This window comes from Heteronotia binoei, chromosome 14 (assembly GCF_032191835.1).
Source record: "Heteronotia binoei isolate CCM8104 ecotype False Entrance Well chromosome 14, APGP_CSIRO_Hbin_v1, whole genome shotgun sequence".
Lineage (NCBI taxonomy): Eukaryota > Metazoa > Chordata > Lepidosauria > Squamata > Gekkonidae > Heteronotia > Heteronotia binoei.
The window spans coordinates 67,842,414-67,865,751 of record NC_083236.1 but is presented as its reverse complement, the minus strand read 5'-3'; the positions used below and the strand labels follow the sequence as shown (position 1 = coordinate 67,865,751).

Genomic DNA, 23,338 nt, shown 5'->3' with positions numbered 1-23,338 from the left:
ACTCTATTCCACATTTTAAACTGTCTTGTAAAGCTACCTTTAAGGGGTTTTTTTATTTTTAAAAAAAGGTAGAAAAGGCACATCAGATGCGTAAGATACATACTTCTCTGCGCTACAGCTGAACGCACATGAAGATGAATCATGCTGAATCAGACCCTTGGTCCATCAAGGTCAGTACTGTCTACTCAGACTGGCAGCTGCTGCCCAGGGGCTCAGGCAGAAGTCTTTCACGTCACTTCCGACATGGTCCTTTACCTGGAGATGCTGGGGACTGAACCTGGGGACCAATATCCCCTCTAAGCTGCAGATACTTGTGAGCAAAAAATCTACTTTGTGAGCTACTGGCATTCCAGTTGTGAGCGACTGCATAAATCTTTGTGCTCTGAGGCCATTTTTCCTGAGCTGAGAGAAAAATGTGTGAGCTAAAAATCTGTGAGCTAGCTCACGCTAACTGAGCTTAGCGGGAACACTGCCTGGGACCTTCTGCATGCAACGCTGAGGCTTTAGCAATAAGCCACAGGCCAATCACAGGCCTTTTCTTCCAAGACCTTTCCAAAATTTGGCTTTATTATGCGTGGCCTTCAGGGAGTCTCATTCACATTTATTTTTCCTCCTGCATAGGTGGACTAGTACTGGTCTTCCTCAAAGCTTTGTTGTGAGAGCCTGGAGTGTGAACTCACAGCTATCTGAAGCACTGTGGCTTTCTTGGATAAGCATTCTTTGGGGGTCCAGCCAAGTTGCCTCTAGTCTTCTAACCAGCAAGGGCAGGGCGGGAGATGGTGGCCAAAGGGGAACTGCTGTTACTAATCTGGATTCTTGAAACTGGACATAAATTTCAGTGGAAGCTTTAATTGATGGGTCTTCCAAAAGCTGTTTGGTCAGCATTTATAAATACAATAATCCTGCTAAAAAGTCAACATCTGTCTGTGTGAAAGTCTGTGCCAAAGAATCTTGTTGAAAAGGTCAGACAGCAGCAACCTCCTTTTTAATCCAATAGAAACGACTTCCCTTAAACAAACAATTTAGGCAAAATTATTGCCTTTCGTGCTATCTACCTGGGAGAAGAGGGCAGGAGACACAAACTGTCACTTACTGCTCTGAATGCTGGATCACATTATGGCAACCCAGTTCTCAGCTGAGGGAGGGAAGAGAAGCAGCCACTCGCAAAGGGCGTTACCTCAACACAGAAGTGACATCGATCCTTCAGTCACATTTTAGCACTAGTGAATTGGAGGGACACGCTGAATGAACTGTATCTCACCAGCCACACCCTCCTACAGAGAGTGGGGGGAAAGGCCACAATTCGAACACCTTATCTGAAGACAAACACGTTAGCTAGGAAGAGGCAATCCTGTACTCTGGGGCCAGAACCCTGGAACTACCTCCAACTAAACAACAACGTGGAAAAAAGACAACGTGGGAAAACATCTGCCAACGGATTAATCCAGAGAAGAAGAAGAAGAAGAAGAAGAAGAAGAAGAAGAAGAAGAAGAAGAAGAAGAAGAAGAAGAAGAAGAAGAAGAAGAAGAAGAAGAAGAAGAAGATGATGATGATGATGATGATGATGATGATGATGATGATGATGATGATGATGATGATGATGATGATGATATTGGATTTATATCCTGCCCTCCACTCCAAATCTCAGAGTGGCTCACAATCTCCTTTACCTTCCTCCCCCACAACAGACACCCTGTGAGGTAGATGAAGATACTGGATTTATATCCCGCCCTCCACTCTGAAGAGTCTCAGAGTGGCTCACAATCTCCTTTACCTTCCTCCCCCACAACAGACACCCTGTGAGGTTGGTGGGGCTTAGAGAGCTCTCACAACAGCTGCCCTTTCAAGGACAGCTCTGTGAGAGCTACGGCTGACCTAAGGCCATTCCAACAGGTGCAAGTGGAGGAGTGGGGAATCAAACTCGGTTCTCCCAGATAAGAGAGCTATGGCTGACCCAAGGCCATTCCAGCAACTGCAAGTGGAGGAGTGGGGAATCAAACCCGGTTCTCCCAGATAAGAGCGCTCTGGCTGACCCAAGGCCATTCCAGCAGCTGCAAGTGGAGGAGTGGGGAATCAAACTTGGTTCTCCCAGATAAGAGCGCTCTGGCTGACCCAAGGCCATTCCAGCAGCTGCAAGTGGAGGAGTGGGGAATCAAACCCGGTTCTCCCAGATAAGAGCCTGTGCACTTAACCACTACACCAAACTGGCTCTCTGAAGAAACAGTACAGTCAAATTTTATACCCCTTGCAACTTTAATGGCTCTGCCAGATCAGGGGGTAGCTGCACAAAACCGCTGCTTGATAAATCTGCAAACCACCCTTTTCACGGACAACTACTGTGTCTCATCCAAGAACGACACGAGTCCAAGGCACATGCTGCCAATGGATGCACATGTCAGGGGCAGTTCCAGGTTTTGGGGGGCCCTGAAAGCGAGCACCCACGCTCAGGCCCCTCTTCTGGTCCACCGACCCATGTGCCCCCACTTGCTTGTGCATTGTTCTCCTGCCCACCTCAGGCTCTCCCACCATCTGCACAAATAGCTGCCCACACCGTCTGCATACCCTTTCCCCGATTATACTGGATGGTGGGTGCAACACCATGGCCTTGGCCGCTAGAAACGTTGGTGTCTGGTGCACCATCCACTTGCATTTAAACGCATTCTCTAAGCTGATGGCTGGCTTGGCTTGGAGAAGTGATTTAAAGACACAAAAGCCCTCTCCAAGCCGGCCAACGAGGCAGTGGGGGCTTCAAGAGCCACACAATATTTGTGGAAGAGCCACATGTGGTGCCCAAGCCACAGTTTGGCCACCCCTGGGCTCAAGAGCATCTGCCTGCAATCTGCCTGCCCACGCCCAGGTTGACAGGGAAAACCAGGCCCTTGGGTCCTCTCTCTCAGGACACAGCGTATTCTCTGCCATGTGTCAGACTGAACTTACAGTTGTAGAATGTTTTCGTTTTGCACTGAATGTGGGTGCTACGCACAGCACGCTGAAGGGAGATTACCAGAGGCATATTGAAAATTGCATTCCAGAAAAACTCATTTTCTGAGATTTGAGGAGCAGGACAGAGCAGTCTTTGGAAACTGAGAAATTGCTGACAAGGCTGTCTTGTAAACAATACATTTTTGATGGGAATTTCCTGTTTTTTTATTTTTTAAAAAATGTTTAGACCTGCCAAGCCACTGTTTACTTTCAGAGCAGTTCCACAAGAGCAGAAGGGCAAAATGACTTGCAGAAGGCAGCATGCTGGCGCATTATGTTGCGTCCTCGCTACTCCCACAGCGCCGCATTTCAGCTCTGAGGCGCAACTGCAGGACTGCTCTGAAAACCTTACGTATTTTTAAAAATTTAAATCAAGTTCTTTTGATCTAAGTCAGGGGTGCTGAATTCATTTGTTACGAAGAAGAAGATGATATTGGATTTATATCCCACCCTCCACTCCGAAGAGTCTCAGAGCGGCTCACAATCTCCTTTCCCTTCCTCCCCCACAAGACACCCTGTGAGGTAGATGAAGATATTGGATTTATATCCCGCCCTCTACTCCGAAGAGTCTCAGAGTGGCTCACAATCTCCTTTCCCTTCTTCCCCCACAACAGACACCCTGTGAGGTAGATAAAGATACTGGATTTATATCCCACCCTCCACTCCGAAGAGTCTCAGAGCGGCTCACAATCTCCTTTCCCTTCCTCCCCCACAACAGACACACTGTGAGGTAGATGAAGATATTGGATTTATATCCCACCCTCCACTCCGAAGAGTCTCAGAGCGGCTCACAATCTCCTTTCCCTTCCTCCCCCTCAACAGACACCCTGTGAGGTAGATGAAGATATTGGATTTATATCCCGCCCTCCACTCTGAAGAGTCTCAGAGCGGCTCACAATCTCCTTTCCCTTCCTCCCCCACAACAGACACACTGTGAGGTAGATGAAGATATTGGATTTATATCCCGCCCTCCACTCCGAAGAGTCTCAGAGCGGCTCACAATCTCCTTTCCCTTCCTCCCCCACAACAGACTTCCTGTGAGGTAGATGAAGATATTGGATTTATATCCCGCCCTCCACTCCAAAGAGTCTCAGAGGGGCTCACAATCTCCTTTCCCTTCCTCCCCCACAACAGACACCCTGTGAGGTGGGTGGGGCTGGAGAGGGCTCTCACAGCAGCTGCCCTTGCAAGGACAACCTCTGCCAGAGCTATGGCTGACCCAAGACCATTCCAGCAGCTGCAAGTGGAGGAGTGGGGAATCAAACCCGGTTCTCCCAGATAAGAGTCCGCACACTTTACCACTACACCAAACTGGCTCTTTCAACCACCCTTTCAAGGACAACCTCTGCCAGAGCTATGGCTGACCCAAGGCCATTCCAGCAGCTGTAAGTGGAGGAGTGGGGAATCAAACCCGGTTCTCCCAGATAAGAGTCCGCACACTTTACCACTACACCAAACTGGCTCTTTCAACCACCCTTTCAAGGATAACTCCTACGAGAGCTATGGCTGACCCAAGGCCATTCCAGCAGCTGTAAGTGGAGGAGTGGGGAATCAAACCCGGTTCTCCCAGATAAGAGTCCGCACACTTAACCACTACACCAAAGGAAGGCTGGATCTGATAAAAATGAGATCTTGTTGGGCTGGGCTATGTCAGGCCAGGCCATGTGTGTACCTATTTAAGCTTAGGTAGCAGAGATGTAAATTTTATAAAGGACACAAACACAGTTAAAGATTTTTTTAAAACAAAAACCTTAAAACATGCTTAAAACGTTAGCACTCATTGGTCTTAAAGATGCTTTCTTTGTCTTTTTTTCATGGGATCCAGGGAATTTGGCAAAGGAAGCTCTGGCTCTTTCCTCAGCCAATAGAAGAGAGACTTGGCTCAGTACCTCTGTTGTGTGATTGAAAGAGCCTGGAAAAACAAGCTCTTCCTTCCCCCTTCCTCCCCAAGGGAGGAGCCTCAGCCAATGGAGAAAATAGAGGTTTTGCTCTGTAGCTCCTGTGCAAGTGAGCAAGCCTTGCAAAGCAAGCTGTTATACAGAAGGAAGCAAGATGGGGTTAGATAAAAATATGGAGTAGAGGTCCATCAGTGGCTATTAGCCACAGTGTGTGTATATATGTATACATATATATACACACACTGTGGCTAATAGCCACTGATGGACCATATTTTTATCTAACCCCCTTTTATATATATATAAAGATTTTTGGCCACTGTGTGATACAGAGTGTTGGACTGGATGGGCCACTGGCCTGATCCAACATGGCTTCTCTTATGTTCTTAAGAGAGAGGTAGAAGGAAGCAGATGACAGCCAATTGCTTAGGGGCCTGAAAGGAGCCCTCCGGGGGCCTGATTTGGCTCTCGGGCTGCATGTTTGACACCCCTGATCTAAGTAGACCACTGGGGGTTCCATGCAAAAAAAAAAATTACTCTGTTCTGGATACGCCCCAGGAATGTCAGTTCTGTTTGCACCAGCCCGAGAAGCTAAAGAAAGAAAGCTGGCCTGCTTATTTGCACATTGATATTGCTTAATGTGTTGTGTTTCTTATACCATCTGCTGCATTCAAAATTATAATACACTGTGTTCAAGTGACATTAACGGCAGGGAGAGGTCGTTCCCCCTCACCACCACCGTTAGGCTTGCCGCTCGCTCGTTGTTCCTTGACACGAAACAAAGCAACATCTTCCCCAGAGGGATGTTTCCAAAACAGCCCCAGAAGCCACTTCAGGGCTGCCCTGTTATCTCCAGGGCTTGTTGAACAAAGTCATTCCTGAGGAGTGCAGCACCATACTGCTGTGATTTCACACTTACTGCATTTCCAGCCTCCAAGCCAACCCTAATTTGGTCCCAAGATCTTAAAATTCTATTCCACGTACCTTCGGAGTTCAGTGTAATAAGAGTAACGTTGTTTCCGATGCTCTGGTTTCCCAACTGGCCACTGTTTGAGACTGAGTCGCTGGCTTCAGAGCCGCTTTCCCCGTCTTCGTTGTGGCTGTCTTCATGTCCTGGGACCTTCACTACGATGGTGTTCTGTCGACGTCCAGGAACAGCGCTGGGAAACGAAACAGGAATTTACACAGTTTGGGGAAAGCACAGTGGCACGGGGTTAAATATTTTAGTGCCATGCTACACAACACTAAGATTCACTAAATCACTGATTGCTTAAGTTTCAGAGGGTAGTTGTGTTGGTCTAGAACAGCGAGATTTGAGTCCAGCAGTGCCTTAGAGACCAGCAAGAATTTGGGGGATAAGTTTTTCTGAGTCAAGGTTCCAGGGAGCTCCAACAAGCTTTTGACTCTTGAAAGCTTATAAGTGTTAGTGATAGCAAAACCTAGTTCAGGTGACACCTAGTACAGGTGGAGCTTCAGTAATAATTATGCATATGAAGACCTCCATTCCTGGATACAGTTGAAAAGTGGTGTATTCGGGAACATGGAAGACACACGCCTGCCTCAGCTGGGACGTTTTCTCTCAGCTCCATAAACCTCAACTGCCACCCGCTTTCACGTATCAATCCAAGATCAATGTGTAAACCAACGCCAACTAAAATAATAATACTTTTTATTTGTATCCCGCCCTCCCCGCCAGGGCAGGCTTTACAGAGACAACTTACAAGTGTCTTGCCCCTACAGTCATCATACTCAAAACTGTTCCCTTTCCTTCTCAATCTCATTAAGGGCAGCAGGTTGTGTGTGTTTGGAGACAGGCAATAAACTGGAGCATGCCTCTCTCTGTTGCTCAGACATAGGTCCAACTAATCACCAAGAAAGCATATTTTAGATCTAGTCAAAAGCTCTTTAGAGATAGGAAGCAATGTAGGGATGTGCACAAATCGAACCACGATTTTTTTTCTTGACACAAATCTCCCCTTCGACGAATTTTGCCCTCTTTGCGAATTTTCCTTGTGACGAATTTTCCCCTCTTTCTGATTCACAAACTGACATTCATGATGGGTCTACCATTGCCAACTTCCATGAATTTTTAAAGCACTTCATGGATAGAGTAGAAAGCAAGGATTTAAAGGGACTCCAAGTCTCTTAAAACCCCTGCTCTCTGTACCCCTCAAAAGGCACAGAAACAGCTGAGCGGTGGGGAGCACCTCCGCACCACTCCGCATTTTTTTGGGGGGGGGGGTTTTGCTTTCTTGAGCAGTTCCTTTAAAGGGACTATGATCACTATCAACGGCATTTGCAAAGCCATGAACCAGGTCAGTTCATGAACAAACCTCCCAGTTCAGTTATGTGAGGCAGTGCCTCACCTTTACTCTCACCAAAGGCACGCATAAATAGCTCCACCTCCCATTTCCCAGTGTTGCTTTCCTTCTTCAATGTAGCCACAGAGCAACAGTCAGTTGTATAAAGCTTTCAGGCCCTAGAATTTATTCTGCCATATTCCCTCATTATTAGGAATATTAGCAGTTGCTTAGAACTTTGGTTTATTTTTATGTAAAGAATCAAGAATGGCTTTCCTGAGGGCACAGTCCAGCATTAAAGGGTCAAGGTCAGGGAAATTTACACGGAGGCCGTAACTAACTTGCTAAGGATATTCTCCAGTGAATCTGCTGCTCTGTTCAGCGGCTCTTCCTGCCCCACCATCTTGGCTACAATGGAATTCTGGCGGTCGTTGTTAAGTATTACCGTGGTCTGAGGGACGACACTGTAGAGACACAAGAGAGAGAGAGAGAAATTAAAAAGAATGAAAGGGGGAAATGCTCTGTAGTCAATTGTTAAAATACCACTTGGTATTTTAATGAGTACTTTCATAAAAAGCAAAACAATTTATGTGTAGTTTGGATGTGTTTAGTTTCTCCCTCCCCTCCTCCCTTCCCCCTGGTTTCAAAGATGTTTACTATGTACCAAATGTTAAAGCTTGTAATCCATCACATTTTGATCTCTGTACTATTCCTAGAACTCATAATTCTTTCAAAGGGAGGACTGGTTCAGTGGAATTATGTAACGGCCTCTGACCTCTGGCACAATTATTCAGTATTTTATCAATGCAAAGTACACACAGGGAAAAAGAGAGCCTGCAAAGTCTTAAAATCCAAGAGTGGCTCAAGTTCCTATGGGAGGAGGGGGGTATATGCAACAGATTTCCCCCTGCCTCCCCATTCAACTTGGGACATCAGTTTGTGGAGCCAACTGAAAGAGACAGCAGGTGAAAAGTGAATCCAGGTGATCTCTGCTACCTGTTAGTTGTAATCCCAGGAGATCTCCACCCCACCACCTGGAAGTTGGCAACCCTAAGTACAGCCCTATTTCCTGTGCAAAAAGCTCTCCTGAAAGCTTGTCATGTTGCATTCACCAATGCAAGAGATGGTTAGAAATCTGAAGACGTGGGGGTGGGGGCGATATGGTTTTTCCTGGTATTCCTTCCCCTACCCTGGGAGGGGGAGGGGACAGAAATGTAAGGGGAAACTGAAATACAATACATGGTTTCCTCTCAACGCCAAACTCCTCCTAATGTTTTAAGAACATGAAAAGTTAGCACATGAAATTACACTAATTGGCACGTTTATTAAATTTTAAGGTATAAATGCTTTACAGTGCAATCCTAAACAGAGCTAAACTCTGACGAGTTATTTATGTTATCTATAGTCCACCCTTCTCACTGGGACTCAAGGTGGATTACACAGAAGAAATCACTACAATCAACAGGGTGAGCCATCCAAAAGCTAATGCAACAGGCATTTGACTTGCAGAGATCTGGAAAACCAACCAGAGGTGAAGCACGTTAAACAAAAAGCAAAAATTACACTGTAGGACCCTCCTTAGAACAATGGACAATACGAACTATATACAGTGGTATCGTCTATAGCTCCCAACCCTCTAACCTAGGCTATAATGTTATAGTATGGTTGCCAGTTCTGGGTCAGGAAATACCCGGAGATTTGGGGGACAGAGCCTATGAAGGGGCAAGGTTTGGGGAAGGGAAGGACTTCAATTGAATATAATGCCACAGAGTTCACCTCCCAAAACAGGCGTTTTCTTCAGGTGAACCGATCTCTGTTACCTGTTAGTTGTAATCCCCGGGGATCTCCACCCACCACCTGGGCGTTGGCAGCCCTAAGTACAGCCCTATTTCCTGTGCAAAAAGCTCTCCTGAAAGCTTGCAGAAAGCCAGGAAGGTGACAGTCCCCCAGTCCTATTAGGTAGGACCATTCCATAAGGTAGGGGCCACAAGAGAGAACGCACAGGCACGGGGCAGCTGTTGACTGTGCTTAGAAGGCTGCACCTCTGCTTAGGCCTGCGCTGTAACGCATTCATATGTCCACAAGCAAAGCCGCAAACATAATCAATAGTAGAATCTGTGACAGAAGCATAGCGTTCCGCAATATGTTACCTTAGCACATAGTTTTGCCATTTGAGAAGTAGAGCAAAATAAAACTTGAAAACAGAAGACCCGGCCTGATTCCCCACTAGGCTCGTTCCAGCGCTGGAGCTCTTTCCCGCCCGATACTTCTATTCGATTTCACACAAGCTGCCACAGGGCTGTGACTCGCCCCACCTCTTTCCCGCGGCAAGCAGAAGCCGGTTTTCAGAGGATCTTGCTGGCCGCGGGAAAGAGGTGGGGCAAGCTGTAGCTCTGCAGCAGCTTGTGCAAAATTGGACGGAAGCGTCGGGGGTGGGGAAGAGCTCCGATGCCGGAACATACCTAGGGGAGAATCGGTCCCAATGTTTTTTTCACTGGAAAACCCGATTTTTTGGGGGGGAGGAGCTCCCTTCTCCCCCAGCAAATTTTCCTAAATTTGCTTTTCTCTCATCAATACTAGGTAAAGGTACAGTCTACATAGCCCAGTGATCCACACATGCTCCACGGCACACAGAAGGCTCTTGTGAGAACAGGCTATTCCCATTCAGTTTCACACAGCAGCTGTCCCCTTCGGATGTCCAGGTCATGCTTCCCGATTCCAGGGAGGGGAAAGGACTTTGCCCAAGGCAAGACCTGTCTGCTTTGCTTCACAGTACTCCGAAAACTTTTTCAAGGTACTCTACAATTCCATTTGCAAGTTTGAAATGACATTTCGAAGCTCCTTTTGAGATACTTTGCTACCGTTTCTTTGGACATCCAATTCTTTATCATCACATCCTTCAATTTCAATAAACTCAGAATGCCTGTTTAAGAAGTGTCACTTACCAAGACTGTAATTTTTAATGAACGCTCTGAATAATTAATTGCAGCCATAGAGATAAATGCAATAAAATTAAGCTTCCATTTATGGAGACCTCGGGCCTCTGCTCATTCTTTAGTTTCCTTTGAATAGAAAATCTTAAAAATGAAAATTGATATAAAATGGCAAAGTTCTTTAAAAAAAAAAGAACTAATTCATTTTTGTGGGCCATTTTAAAGTGTGCCTGATGGCATTTAATTAACTTAAAACAACTTAAAAATGAAAGGAGAGGAAATGCCCTGATATAAGCCATTAGTAATTAATTTAACTAGCACAAGGGGTTATGGATCCTGTGCGTTGCAGAGAATCTGGTTTCACCCAGCCCGTGCTTTTTTCCATTTTAACTTTTGCCCTTTCCCAAAGTGACACTGAATTAGGCCACACATTCCCTCGTCCAGCTCAGCAAAATCTCTGGCAAAAAAGAACTTTCTCCCAGACTGGAGAGACGTGCACGATGCTTCGCTCACGGCTTCACTTGTACACGCAGAGGTGCCAAGACTCAAGCTGGTACGGAAGCCTCGGGAGCCGATGAACGGCTCAATGTGGCCATTGATACTGCCTGTGTTGGATTCATTAACAGGTTTGGGAAGGAAATGCTTTCAGGTGAAAGAGGGCTTCTTGGATAATGCTCCCTGCCACTGCACACAGAGAAAACATGCAAGAGATAGGGCCGTCTGTCAGCTATAGAGGAGCAGGTAACACAGTCACAAAAGAACAAGTTAAGACAGGAGGGCTTCTCTGATAAGGAGGAGTGGGTACAGTTTGGTTAATTCACTACTAAACAGAACAATTCATTCCCTAACCCACCACAAAGGAGATCTTGAAGGCAAGCTGCCTCTGTGCTCTTATCCCCTTCTCAGGGTCCCAGGAACAGTGTGAGTCAATACAATTGGCAGGATAGGACGTTCGATGAACAATGCACTGGGCAATGAAATCGATGTGTTAATTTCACAGGGATAGAGATTTTCTTTTTCTTAACTGTGCAATAACTTCATCTGCCGAATCCGTGTATTAGCTGTTTAGACTGGATTCACAAGTAGTGCAAGATACGCTAGCTAGACTGTTTGGGTTACGATTCTCACTTCTGGATGTTTTGCTGCAGGATTTGTTTGTTTGTTTATTACATTAGATTTCTAGCCTGCATTCCACAGCGCAGCAGGGCTCCGGGGGGGGGGGTCAACAATAAATATAAAGAAATTTAGGACAGTTAAAACATATTTACACAAGATTAAAACCTATGCAAAGCATCAGCGAATACAATTCACAAGATGACAGACAAACACAAGTTAATAAGTGTTCCCTATAAATGTCTCTGTATATGTGCAAGGACCAAGTCGTTACAGACCCACGGGGTGATGTCACATCATGACGTTTTCTTGGCAGACTTTTTACGGGGTGGCTTGCCATTGCCTTCCCCAGCCACCTATGCTTTATCCCCGGCAAGCTGGGGACTCATCTGACCAACCCTGGAAGGAATAGAGACCTGCCACCTCAACCATATGCCTAGTGGAACATCTCTGTTTTACAGGCCCTGCAGAACCGTAACGAAGTCCTGCAGGCCCTGATCTTGCTTGGGAGAGTGTTCCACCAGGCAGGAGCCAGGGATGAAAAAGCTTTGCCTCTGGTTGAGACTAAGCGGATGTCCTTTGGGGCCAGGGACCACTAGGGGATGTTGATCTAAAGAGTGTAAAGCTCTTTGAGGGATGTATAGGAAGATACAGTCCTGCAGATATGTTGGTCCCAGACTGCACAGGCCTTTGAAGGTTAACACTATGACCTTGAACCTGCAGCTGGCGGAACACCAGCTGTATGTGGGCTCTCCATGTTGTCCCAATAAGGACACACGCCACTATATTTTGGAGCGGCATCTGCTAAGCATTGAGGCTTTGACCAGAAGACACAACGCAAATGCACAGGCTTCTCTCTATGTCACACAACCAGACTTCCAAGGCACTAACCCAGAGTGCCAGAGTTCTTTTCTGCACTAACCCAGAGTCTTCTTACTAAAACAAAGACATAAGAACATAAGAGAAGCCATGTTAGATCAGGCCAATGGCCCATCCAGTCCAACATTCTGTGTTACACAGCGGCCAAATATATATATATATACACACACACACACACACACACACACACACTGTGGCTAATAGCCACTGATGGACCTCTGCTCCATATTTTTATCTAACCTCCTCTTGAAGGTGGCTATGCTTGTGGCCGCCACCACCTCCTGTGGCAGTGAATTCCACATGTTAATCACCCTTTGGGTGAAGAAGTACTTCCTTTTATCCCTTTTAAAGGACATTATTAAGAACAATAAAGAAAAATCCTACATATGTTCGACATATTTAATCTCACCTTTCCTCCAAGGAATTCAGGGTGGCATACACAAGCTGCTCGCCTCTTCCTCTTTATCCTCACAATAGTCTTGAGAGGGAAAGAGAGACTGATTTCCCCATAAGTTACCAATGAGGTTAATAGAATCATAGGGTTGGAAGGGACCTCCAGGATCATCTAGTCCAACCCCCTGCACAATGCAGGAAACTCACAAATACCTCTACCTAATGGCACGGTTGGGGATTTCATGGCACGGTTGGGAATTGAACCCCTGGACTCCCCTGTCCAGTTCCAGCGCCCCATCCATTTTGCCACACTAGCTGCTGGATCACAACACACAAGTCTGTACGTGGAAGTCAGATGGATAGCTCTGGGGGCACCACCCTTGAGGTCCAAACAGGCCATCGGCAAATACATGGTTAAGCCAACGAACCAGCCCATTTCCACCACCAAGTTACAGTTAAGGTGTAAGATTTGTTTGTTTTCAAGTAAGGTGCAGTTACAGAAAGTTTAGGATTTATTTGTTTTTTTTTCCAGGTACATCCCAATGAAAAGGAGACTCCGCTGCCACGCAGCAAGGTCAACCAGAAAACTTGCTATTGAACTAACCGGCATTAACCAGTATCATTGCTGTCTGTCTAGACTTTGAAATGCGAAGGTCCTTGCCTCCGTGGCTGCCAGTTCGGCTTCATCAAAATGACTTTGGAATTTGCAAAAGGTCAGAAGCAAAAGCAACATTTGGATAAGGCTGTATTCTGAGGCCTTTTTCCATTTCTCCAATCCCCCGAAGGACTGAAATCTCAGAACACTTTGTTTATTTGGGAAATGCCAACCGCAAACAATTTTTTGATTAGCTATATTGTCTGTGCCTCCATACAGGGGGGGGGAAACAAAAAATACTAAAACACACGTTCATTAGGACAATGATATACGGCATACCTGAACGCTTACTCGGGTCATTAATAAAATTACAGATTTTGGATTTTTCAAGCACTCACATATTGGGCTTTGTTTTGAAAGGAGATGGGGAGGTCTTCACCTACAAGTTCTTGCCAGAGGTGATTTTTTAACATGGAAACTCCGTGTGTGACTCATATCCATCACCATTCGCTTCTAGCTTTCCTTGGCCAAGAATCTGTCACTCGCCCAGACAGCAGCCAATAAAAGATGAGAACTTTTGGCAAGGCTGCTTTAAACTCTCCTCCTCTTCCTTCTCAAGATGGCTTTACTAGTTTGGAGAGGAAGGGGAAAGGGGAGGGGGGGGGGAATACAAAACAGGAGGAACCAAAATGACATTTCACCTCCCTCAAGGTAAATGATCAAAGGAGTTCTGCCAGATGGATGGAAATTAGCTATGGAAAAACTCACACAGGAACGTTCTGGGCAAAGCCGTTGACCAGGAGAGCTATTTATAGAAATACTCCACCGGGTGAAAGAGGCGAGGGGAGGGCAGAGAGACTTCCAGGATCTGGCTTAAAACAGATTCTTTGTTCTGGCTTTATGTACACAATCCTATTTGTACTTGCCTCAGGAATGCAGGATGCTGAATAGATGCCTTTCCTTATGCACAATTGAAAACAGTGTGTAGTTGTAAAGCGCTAAAGTCACGGCTGACTTACGGCAACCCCGTAGGGTCTTCAAGGCAAGAGCCGTTCAGATGTGGTTTGCCATTTGCCTGTCTCTGTATCACAAGCCTGGTATTCCTTGGAGGTCTCCCATCCGAATACTAGCCAGGGCCAAACCTGCTGAACTTCCAAAATCTGACAAGATTGGCCAAGCCTGAGCTTTAACAAGCTTTAAAAGGTAAAGGTAGTCCCCTGTGCAAGCACCAGTCGTTTCCGACTCTGGGGTGACGTTGCTTTCACGTTTTCACGGCAGAGTTTTTACATGGTGGTTTGCCATTGCCTTCCCCAGTCATCTACGCTTCCCCCCCCCCCCCCCAGCAAGCTGGGGACTCATTTGCCCAACCTCGGAAGGATGGAAGGCTGAGTCAACCTGGAACCGGCTACCTGAACCAGCTTGCACTGGGGATCGAACTCAGGTCGTAAGAAGAGGGCTCCGACTACAGTACTGCAGCTTTACCACGCTGCGCTACGGGGCTCTTTTTAACAAGCTTACTTGCCCACATTTCAAAGATTCATGGGACAGACCACTTCAGCACCCTTACCATGTGGCTTTGCCAACTCAACCCAATAAATACAATCTCAAAGCTCAACATAATGTACCCACTTTGTGATGCGAATATTTTTATATTATACAGAAGAATGTTAGAACAGAGTAGGCGTCCAGTAGCCCCTTTAAGACCAACAAAGTTTCATTCAGCATGTAAACCTTCGTATGCATGCAGACTTCTTCAGACAATGGAATGGGGTACATTGTCTGAAGAAGGACGCATGCGTACGAAAGCTTGCATTCTGAATAAAACTTTGTTGGTCTTAAAGGGGCTACTGGACTCCTACTTTGTGCTGTTGCTTCAGACCAACACGGCTGCCCACCTGGATCTATCTACAGAAGAATGCTGTTCAACTCAACTATTTGCATTTGCCTCAGGGAGAACCTACACAATGGCAGGGGGCGGAGGGTGTTTCTTTGCTTGTTGTTTTTGCAAGACCTCCTCCACAAACACAGCACAATGTAGGGTTGCCAAGTCCCCCCCTAGCCTCTGGCAGGGGATTTGTTTGGTGCACGCTTTGCGATATCACCCACAGAGTTTTCTTTCCCAAATTGCTAGAGCGTCCAGGAAAACCATAGAGTTTCCCCAGAAACACCTAGAGTGGCCAGCACGCAATGTCACCAGTGCGATGACATCACTCATGGGTGACATCATCGCGCCGGCGATGTTGGGGTAGGTTCCCTCCGCCGGCCTAGTTTGGGAGTGGGAGAACCCCTGGTGGGTAGGAGAACCCCTGCCCAGACTGGGGGCTTGGAAGCCCTTTCACAATGAGAGGAAGAAGCAGATGTATGCTTGTGGGGGGAGACAAGGCTGCCAATCTCCACGTAGGGCCAGGAGATCTCCGGAAATTACAACTGATCTCCAAACTACAGAGATCAACTCCCTTGAAGGAAATGACTGATTTGGACAGTCTAGGAGAAAATGAAGTCCTAGAGTGACGCCATATCCCTGCTGAGCTCCTTCCCCTCCTCCAGACTCCACCCCCTTAAACTGCACCCCCAAATCGCCAGCAATCATGGAGGGGGGGTTAATTTATTGTCTTTTATAATACTTCTCGGACAAAAACAGTCCACCAACACAGCTTACATAATCTTTCTACTCTTTTAAAGGGAGAAAACAGCAAGGCTGGGGTGACGAGAGAATATGAAATGAGTGTATAAGAAAATCTTTCAAGGAGTTGTGCTTCATAAGCACCAGCCCAGTCACGCCAGAAAAACACCATCCCACCGCCCATTCAACGGCAATGGAAGCTCAGGGTGCCTAACATCTGGAGCATCACAACAACAAGCCAAACAATCTAAAAATGACCTTTGTCATCATGGCCTTGACAGGCAGGAGTCAAAACATACCAGCCATCCTCCCAACAGGACTCATGGACTTGGAAGATTGACGAAACTTGTGGTCTGTTTGCAAACTGAATAGGCAAAAAATAATAAAGAAGCCTCAAAAAAGCATTTATTAAAACAGCCAGAACATTCTAAGCATGAAAAAAACCCATTCACCTGAGCTATGCGGGTGAAACTGCTTTTACTAAAGTACAGAACGCATTTGTTCCACCCTTCGAACCCAGCTTTAACAAAGAGCCCCCTTAACCTGCATAGAAAGTCATGTTCGCAGGGACACTTTAACAGTCACAAGTCAAGCTACACCGGCCAGTAAGGGAGAACCAGTTTGGTGTAGTGGTTAAGTGCTCGGACTCTTATCTGGGAGAACTGGGTTTGATTCCCCCCCCCCTCCTCCACTTGCACCTGCTGGAATGGCCTTGGGTCAGCCAGAGCTCTGGCAGAGGTTCTCCTTGAAAGGGCAGCTTCTGTCAGAGCTCTCTCAGCCCCACTCACCTCACAGGGTGTCTGTTGTGGGGGGAGAAGACATAGGAGATTGTAAGCCACTCTGAGTCTCTGATTAAGGGAGAAGGGTGGGGTATAAATCTGCAATTCTTCTTCTTCATAGAATCTAGTCCAACCCCCTGCACAATGCAGGAAACTCACAAACACCTCCCCCTAAATTCACAGGATCCTCATTGCTGTCAGATGGCCATCTAGCCTCTGTTCAAAAACCTCCAAGGAAGGAGAGCCCGCCACCTCCCCAGGAGTAGTCCCACTGAGGAACCCCTCTAAAGGTCAGGAAGTTCTTCCAAATGTTGAGCTGGAAACTCTTTTGATTTAATTTCAACCCACTGGTTCTGGTCCTACCTTCTGGGGCCACAGAAAACAATTCCACACCATCCTCTATAGGACAGCCCTCCAAGTCCTTGAAGATTGTGATCCTATCACCTCTCAGCCGCCTCCTCTCCAGGCTAAACATGCCCAGCTCCTTCAACTTTTCTTCATAGGACTTGCGCTCCAGACCCCTCACCATCTTCGTCGCCCTCCTCTGGACCTGTTTCAGGTTGTCTAGATCCTTCTTAAAATGTGGAACCCAAAACTGAACACAATACTCCAGATGAGGTCTTACCAGAGCAGAGTAAAGTGATACCATCACATCGCATGATCTGGACACTAGACTTCTGTTGATACAGCCCAAACCTGCATTCTCCTTTTTAGCCTCCACATCGCACTGTTGACTAATGTCCAGCGTATGGTCCACTAAGACCCCGAGATCCTTTTCACACGTACTACTGCTAAGACAAGTCTCCCCCATCCTATAGCCATGCATTGGATTTTTCCTACCTAAACGCAGAAACAAAGTCTGTTGTGGTTTCTTCCACTCCGGGGCATGCTATTTAACAAGAAGCATTCGCTGTTTGCTGCAAACAGCTCAGACCAACATTTCAGTGACTCACAGATCCCCATGCTGGAAAAGAGCAGCTTCCTGTTGCCCAAGGTTTACAGTACCTGGATGTCAGTAAAAATAGCTTGTTCATACTATGTTTTTTTTTTTATGGGGCCTGTTATTTTTAAACACCACCAAAAGACTTTGATAATTAAATTTACAGCAATGCGGGGTCTCCAAAGAACCCGCTGGCCTCGCCTCTTCTCGAGCTACAGAGCTGGTCGAGAAAAAAGAAAGACGTCTGGCCAGTGTCACCGCTGAGGAGAGCCAGCAGTTGGAGGCAGCCTGGGCTCTTCTACAGCAAGCACGAGGAAGGTTTTATGACCACAAAGAAGCATCAGGAGCCAAGTCCTGGAGAGTGGAGGTGTTGGGGGGGGGGGCAGTGGAACAGGGCCCTCGGTTCCCCCGCACTCCTCCTTGTGCTTCCCCTCCGCAACCTCCGCTCCACGCACATGAAGTTGCCTTATAATCAGGAGTCGTTCTGTAGAAAAATAGGTGGTGGAGCTCATTAGCTTAACTCATTAGCATATGCTGCCCCCCACCAGCCAATGTTCCCTCTCAGCTGCAGAGTCTTGCGAGCAAAAATTCTACTTTGTGAGCTGCTGGCATTAATTCGTGTGCTCGAGGGTCATCCTTCCTGAGCTAAGACAAAAACGTGTGAGCTGAAGGCTAAAAATCTGTGAGTTAGCTCGTGCTAACTCAGCTCAGAGGGAACACTGCCACCAGCCGAAAGCAATGCAACAAAACAAAGGAGAGCCCCGGGCGAGTGAGGCCTGCTTGGGCTGGCTAGAGATCCAGTCACCCATCCTCACCTGGGGCTCTTCTTAGCCGCCCCCCCAGTCAAAAGGCCAGCAAGCCACCCACCTCCCAAAATCACATAAGAAGTGGAGAAAAGGTCGTGTGGGTTTCGCCAGGGGTTAATGAGGGCTGCTGGGGGCATGGCAAAGCCCTTGGTGGCTGCCTGGCTGCCCGCTCTCCTAATCCAGGGATTGTTATGCAGCTGCACCTACTATTCAATGGACAAGGTAGGTGGGGAGGAGCAGGGGGAACCTTCAGAAAGGTTCAGGAGCTGTGCTCCTGCTGAATCTGAGACCTGCTTATAATTAATCAGACCCATCAGTCCATCAAGGTCAATATTGCCTCCTCAGGCTGGCAGAAGCTCTCTAGGGTCTCAGGCTGAGGTCTTTCACATCACCTCCCGCCTGGTCCTTTCAACCGAAGATGCTGGGTATTGAACCTGGGACCTTCTGCATGCCAAGCTGAGGCCCTTCCACTCAGCCAGAGACCCCTCCACGACCATTCCAGCTCCTTCCTCTCCCTTCTCTATTCCAACTATAGAAAAACCTTCTGAAAATCTTTTTTTTTTAAGATTAAGCAAAATAATCAAATATTACCACAATGCGGTTTTGCACCACTCTGCTGGGAGTTGTAGGTAACCCATACTAATTCTTTATTAAGACCCAGGGGTGGAATTCTAGCAGGAGCTCCTTTGCATCTTAGGCCACACCCTCCGATGTAGCCAATCCTCCAGGAGCTTACAAGGCTCTTTTTTGTAAGCTCTTGGAGGATTGGCTGCATCGGGGTGTGTGGCCTAATATGCAAAGGAGCTCCTGCTAGAATCCCACCCCTGTTAAGACCTATATCTCTACTCAAGGCACATGACAGTGTAATGAGAAGCATTCCTTCTCCCAAGGGGTCCTGTGAAGCTCCTTGGGTCAGGGGCCTCTTTCCTTTCAAGGGATTCCATCTGCAGAGACAGGTGGAGTCTCCCTTTTCATAGAACAGTGTCTAGTGTCTTGTCCCAAGCATAGATGCCTGTTTTCACTTCCTTCCTCGCCCTCAAGCCTGGTCTCCTGCTCAGCTCTTGCAGGGATGATCTCTTCCAAATTCCTCCTTTAGCCACCACTGGCAGTAGCCTGCATGCTTCATGGTGAGACCCAGAGAGGACTCTCCCTCCAACGTCTCTGGTGGAGCAGCCTATATCTCTCTCTCTCATCAAGCTGCCTTATAGTGAATCGGACCATAGGTCCAGCAAGGGGAGTCCCGTCTACTCAGACTGGCAGCAGCTCTTCAGGTTCTCAGACTGAGATCCTGCACATCAGGGCTGTCCTGTAGAGAGGATGGGGTGGAATTGTTCTCTGTGGCCCCGGAAGGCAGGACCAGAACCAATGGGTTGAAATTAAATCAAAAGAGTTTCCGGCTCAACACTCGGAAGAACTTCCAGACCGCTGGAGCGGTTCCTCGGTGGAACAGGCTTCCTCCTCGGGAGGTGGCAGGCTCTCCTTCCTTGGAGGTTTTGAAACAGAGGCTGGATGGCCATCTGGCAGCAATGAGGATCCTGTGAATTTAGGGGGAGGGATTTGTGAACTTCCTGCATTGCACAGGGGGTTGGGCTAGATGAGCCTGGAGGACCCTTCCAACTCTATGATTCTATCACTGACTGTGTGACGCAGAGTGTTGGACTGGATGAGCCACTGGCATAACCCAACATGGCTTCTCTTATGGTTCTTTCAACTGGAGATTCCAGCTATTAAACCCAGGAGCATTTGCATGTTAAGCAGAAGATCTTCTACTGAGCCACAGCTTCTCCACAATATGAACACATGAGGCTGCCATATATTCAATCAGACCATCAGTCCATCAAAGGCAGTATGGTCTATTCAGGCTAGCAAGAGCTCTCCAGGGTCTCAGGCTGACGTCTTTCACATCATGTACTTCCTTCCTGGTTCTTTTAACTGAAGATGCTGGGGAGTGAACCTGGGACCTTCTGCAGGCAAAGCAGAGGCTCTGCCTCAGAGCAACAGACCCTCCTCTTCAACTCCTTCACCGTTGCCCTGGGATTAACTCAATACCCCAAACCCCAAGAATGGTACAATCAACCGCACATTTCCACCTGCCCCACTACTCCACAAACCAGGTCAGCATTTTCTATGACACCCACCCTCAATGAGCAGAAAGAAGTCACAGCTTTTTCAAATACAAGGAACAGATGGAGACACGCAGAACCCAACAAGACATGTGGTAGATGAGCTCCTGGACGCTCTTCCAAAACTTCCTTTGTTGGCAATGGGCCCAACCAACTATGAGTTCTGCTTAATTTCTCCCAAATAAGCTAAACCAAATAAAATATCTTAAAGGGCTTTGCACACTAAAATTAACCTATTTAAAAATGCATGGAGATGCAGCCAGAGACGTTCTTTTCTGCCAGACATTTTGAATCAAGGACAGATGCCACATGCTCAAGAATCATCTGGAGCGCCTCGCTTGCAAACGCCACGCTTCTTTACATGGGTACACACATCCCTCCAGGTTCAGCGTTTTCGGTCACAGATTCTCCTTCATGGTTTAAAGACACTTGAGTGTCAGACGCACCCCGGTTTATAGTCACACTAAAAGAAAAGTGGCTTTTGAAGCTGGAGTGTCCAGTGCAATCCCCTGTGCAAAGACTGAGCACTCTGAGCCAAAGGCTCTGCCCCCTTTCTGGTTTTTGCACTCCCAGTGCAGGATAATGTAATCCTGTTCTCTATGTGTGACAACAAGCTCTTCTACTACTCAGGTCTCCAGAACAGACCACTGGATGCTTACCATGAAAGGTCCTTCTCCTCTGAGGAAAGGAGGGCATAAGAACATAAGAGAAGCCATGTTGGATCAGGCCAACGGCCCATCGAGTCCAACACTCTGTGTCACACAGTGGCAAAAAAATGTATATACACACATACACTGTGGCTAATAGCCACTGATGCACCTGTGCTCCATATTTTTATCTAAACCCTTCTTGGAGGTGGCTATACTTGTGGCCGCCACCACCTCCTGTGGCAGTGAATTCCACATGTTAATCACCCTTTGGGTGAAGAAGGACTTCCTTTTATCTGTTTTAACCTGTCTGCTCAGCAATTTCATCGAATGCCCACGAGTTCTTGTATTGTGAGAAAGGGAGAAAAGTACTTCTTTCTCTACTTTCTCCATCCCATGCATTATCTTGTAAACCTCTATCATGTCACTCCGCAGTCTACGTTTCTCCAAGCTAAAGAGTCCCAAACGTTTCAAGCGTTCTTGGTGAGTGATTCCCATCATCCATTTAGGGAGGCAGGAAGAGATCCTTCCCACTTCCTGTCTTTGATGTGGGAGTCACCCTCCTCTCCAAAAGCTGAACTGTATGAAATAAACAACCTACTTGAACAGTAGCAAAGAAAAGAGATGAGTAACAAGTATGGGGGGGGGGGGGGGAACTATTAGACAGGAGAAGGACCCTTCACAGTAAATGTCCAATGGTCCGTTCTCCCTCTGAGGTGGGGGGTATCTTGGTGGGGCCTGTCAAAGCAGTGTCCCTATTTACTGGATGGATTATCATCATCTGTGTCTAAAGGTAAAGGTAGTCCCCTGTGCAAGCACCAGTCATTTCCGACTTTGGGGTGACGTTGCTTTCACAACGTTTTCATGGCAGACTTTTTACAGGGTGGTTTGCCGTTGCCTTCCCCAGTCATCTACGCTTTCCCCCCCAGCAAGCTGGGCACTCATTTTACCCACCTCGGAAGGATGGAAGGCTGAGTCAACCTGGAGCCGGCTACCTGAACCAGCTTCCGCCAGGATCGAACTCAGGTCATGAGCAGAGGGCTCCAACTGCAGTACTGCAGCTTTACCATTCTGTGCCACGGGGCTCTTAAGCATCTGTGTCTAGAACAGGGGTGGCCAAACTTGCTTAATGTAAGAGCCACATAGAATAAATGTCAGATGTTTGAGAGCAGGCAGGGGAAGGAAGGAAGGAAGGAAGGAAGGAAGGAAGGAAGGAAGGAAGGAAGGAAGGAAGGAAGGAAGGAAGGAAGGAAGGAAGGAAGGAAGGAAGGAAGGAAGGAAGGAAGGAAGGAAGGAAGGAAGGAAGGAAGGAAGGGAGGGAGGGAGGGAGGGAGGGGACATAGAAAGAGAGAGAGGTGGAAAGAAAGCAACTTTAAAAATATTCTCCAAGCTGCTGACTGTCTTGGAGAAGTTATTTAAGGAGAGAAATGCCTTCTCCTAGCAAGCCTATTGGGCAGTGGGGGCTTTAAGAGCCACACAAGATGTGTGAAAGGGCCACCTGTGGCTTCCAAGCTACACTTTGGCCAACCCTGTGCTATACTCTTCTGCTGAAGGCAGCATCAGCGGAATTGTAAATATTTAGTTTGTAATGCCTTATGAATGTGGAGATGGAAGACCATGTAGCTGCTCTGCAAACCGTTTCTACAGTGGCATGTTTGGTGAAGGCTGTTTGGTTGCAGTGCTCCTTATAGAGTGTGCTGTGGTTCTAGCTGGGATAACTAACCTGTGGAGGTTAGAAGCCTCTATGATACAGGCTTCAATGCTACTACTAATAACTGATCTAGACATTCCCGCCCCCCCTGCATTTGGTGGGAAAATACTTATGAACAAGATATCCGTTTTCCTAATGTGCTCAGTTCAACATAAGGAGGCCTTGAGCGCTCTCCTCACATCCAGTGTGTACCACATCTTTTCTCACAGGGGGCTGGAGTTGGGGCAGAAGAAAGGAAGGAAGATTTCTTGGGATTTGTGGAAGGCTGAGTCGACCTTTGGTCTGAAGGTTGGGTCAGTTCTCATAACTACTTTATCTTTGTGGAAGACGCATAGCTCCGGTTTGATAGATAGTGCATTGAGTTTTGATAGTCTTCTAGCCAAATCAATCGTTGTGAGGAAGAGTGTCTTTATTCTCAACAACCACTTCAGGGGTCTGAATGGTAGAGCCCGGAATTCGAAGTGTTGCTCTCCAACACAAAATCTCGGAACTCTCCTACGGCCCAGGAAGACTGGAATGCGGAGGTAGGCTTCTTTGAGGTCAACAGATGAGAGATACTCCAGTGGTTGTAGGGACTCAGTGACTGAGGGAAGGGTCTCCATTCTGAAGGGTCTTAACT

At 47.2% G+C, this 23,338-nt stretch overlaps 1 protein-coding gene across 2 annotated transcripts in view; it reads right to left on the bottom strand.

Moving 5' to 3' along the window:
* BANP (BTG3 associated nuclear protein) overlaps positions 1-23,338 on the bottom strand; it is a 303,621-nt gene that overhangs the window by 232,257 nt on the left and 48,026 nt on the right. For both annotated transcript variants that reach the window (XM_060253627.1, XM_060253628.1), the window contains exons 5-6: positions 7,519-7,641; positions 5,862-6,037 (exon numbers count right to left, since the gene is read on the bottom strand). In XM_060253627.1, the coding sequence (XP_060109610.1) occupies positions 5,862-6,037; positions 7,519-7,641 (299 nt within the window). The remainder of the gene's footprint in view (positions 1-5,861; positions 6,038-7,518; positions 7,642-23,338) is intronic.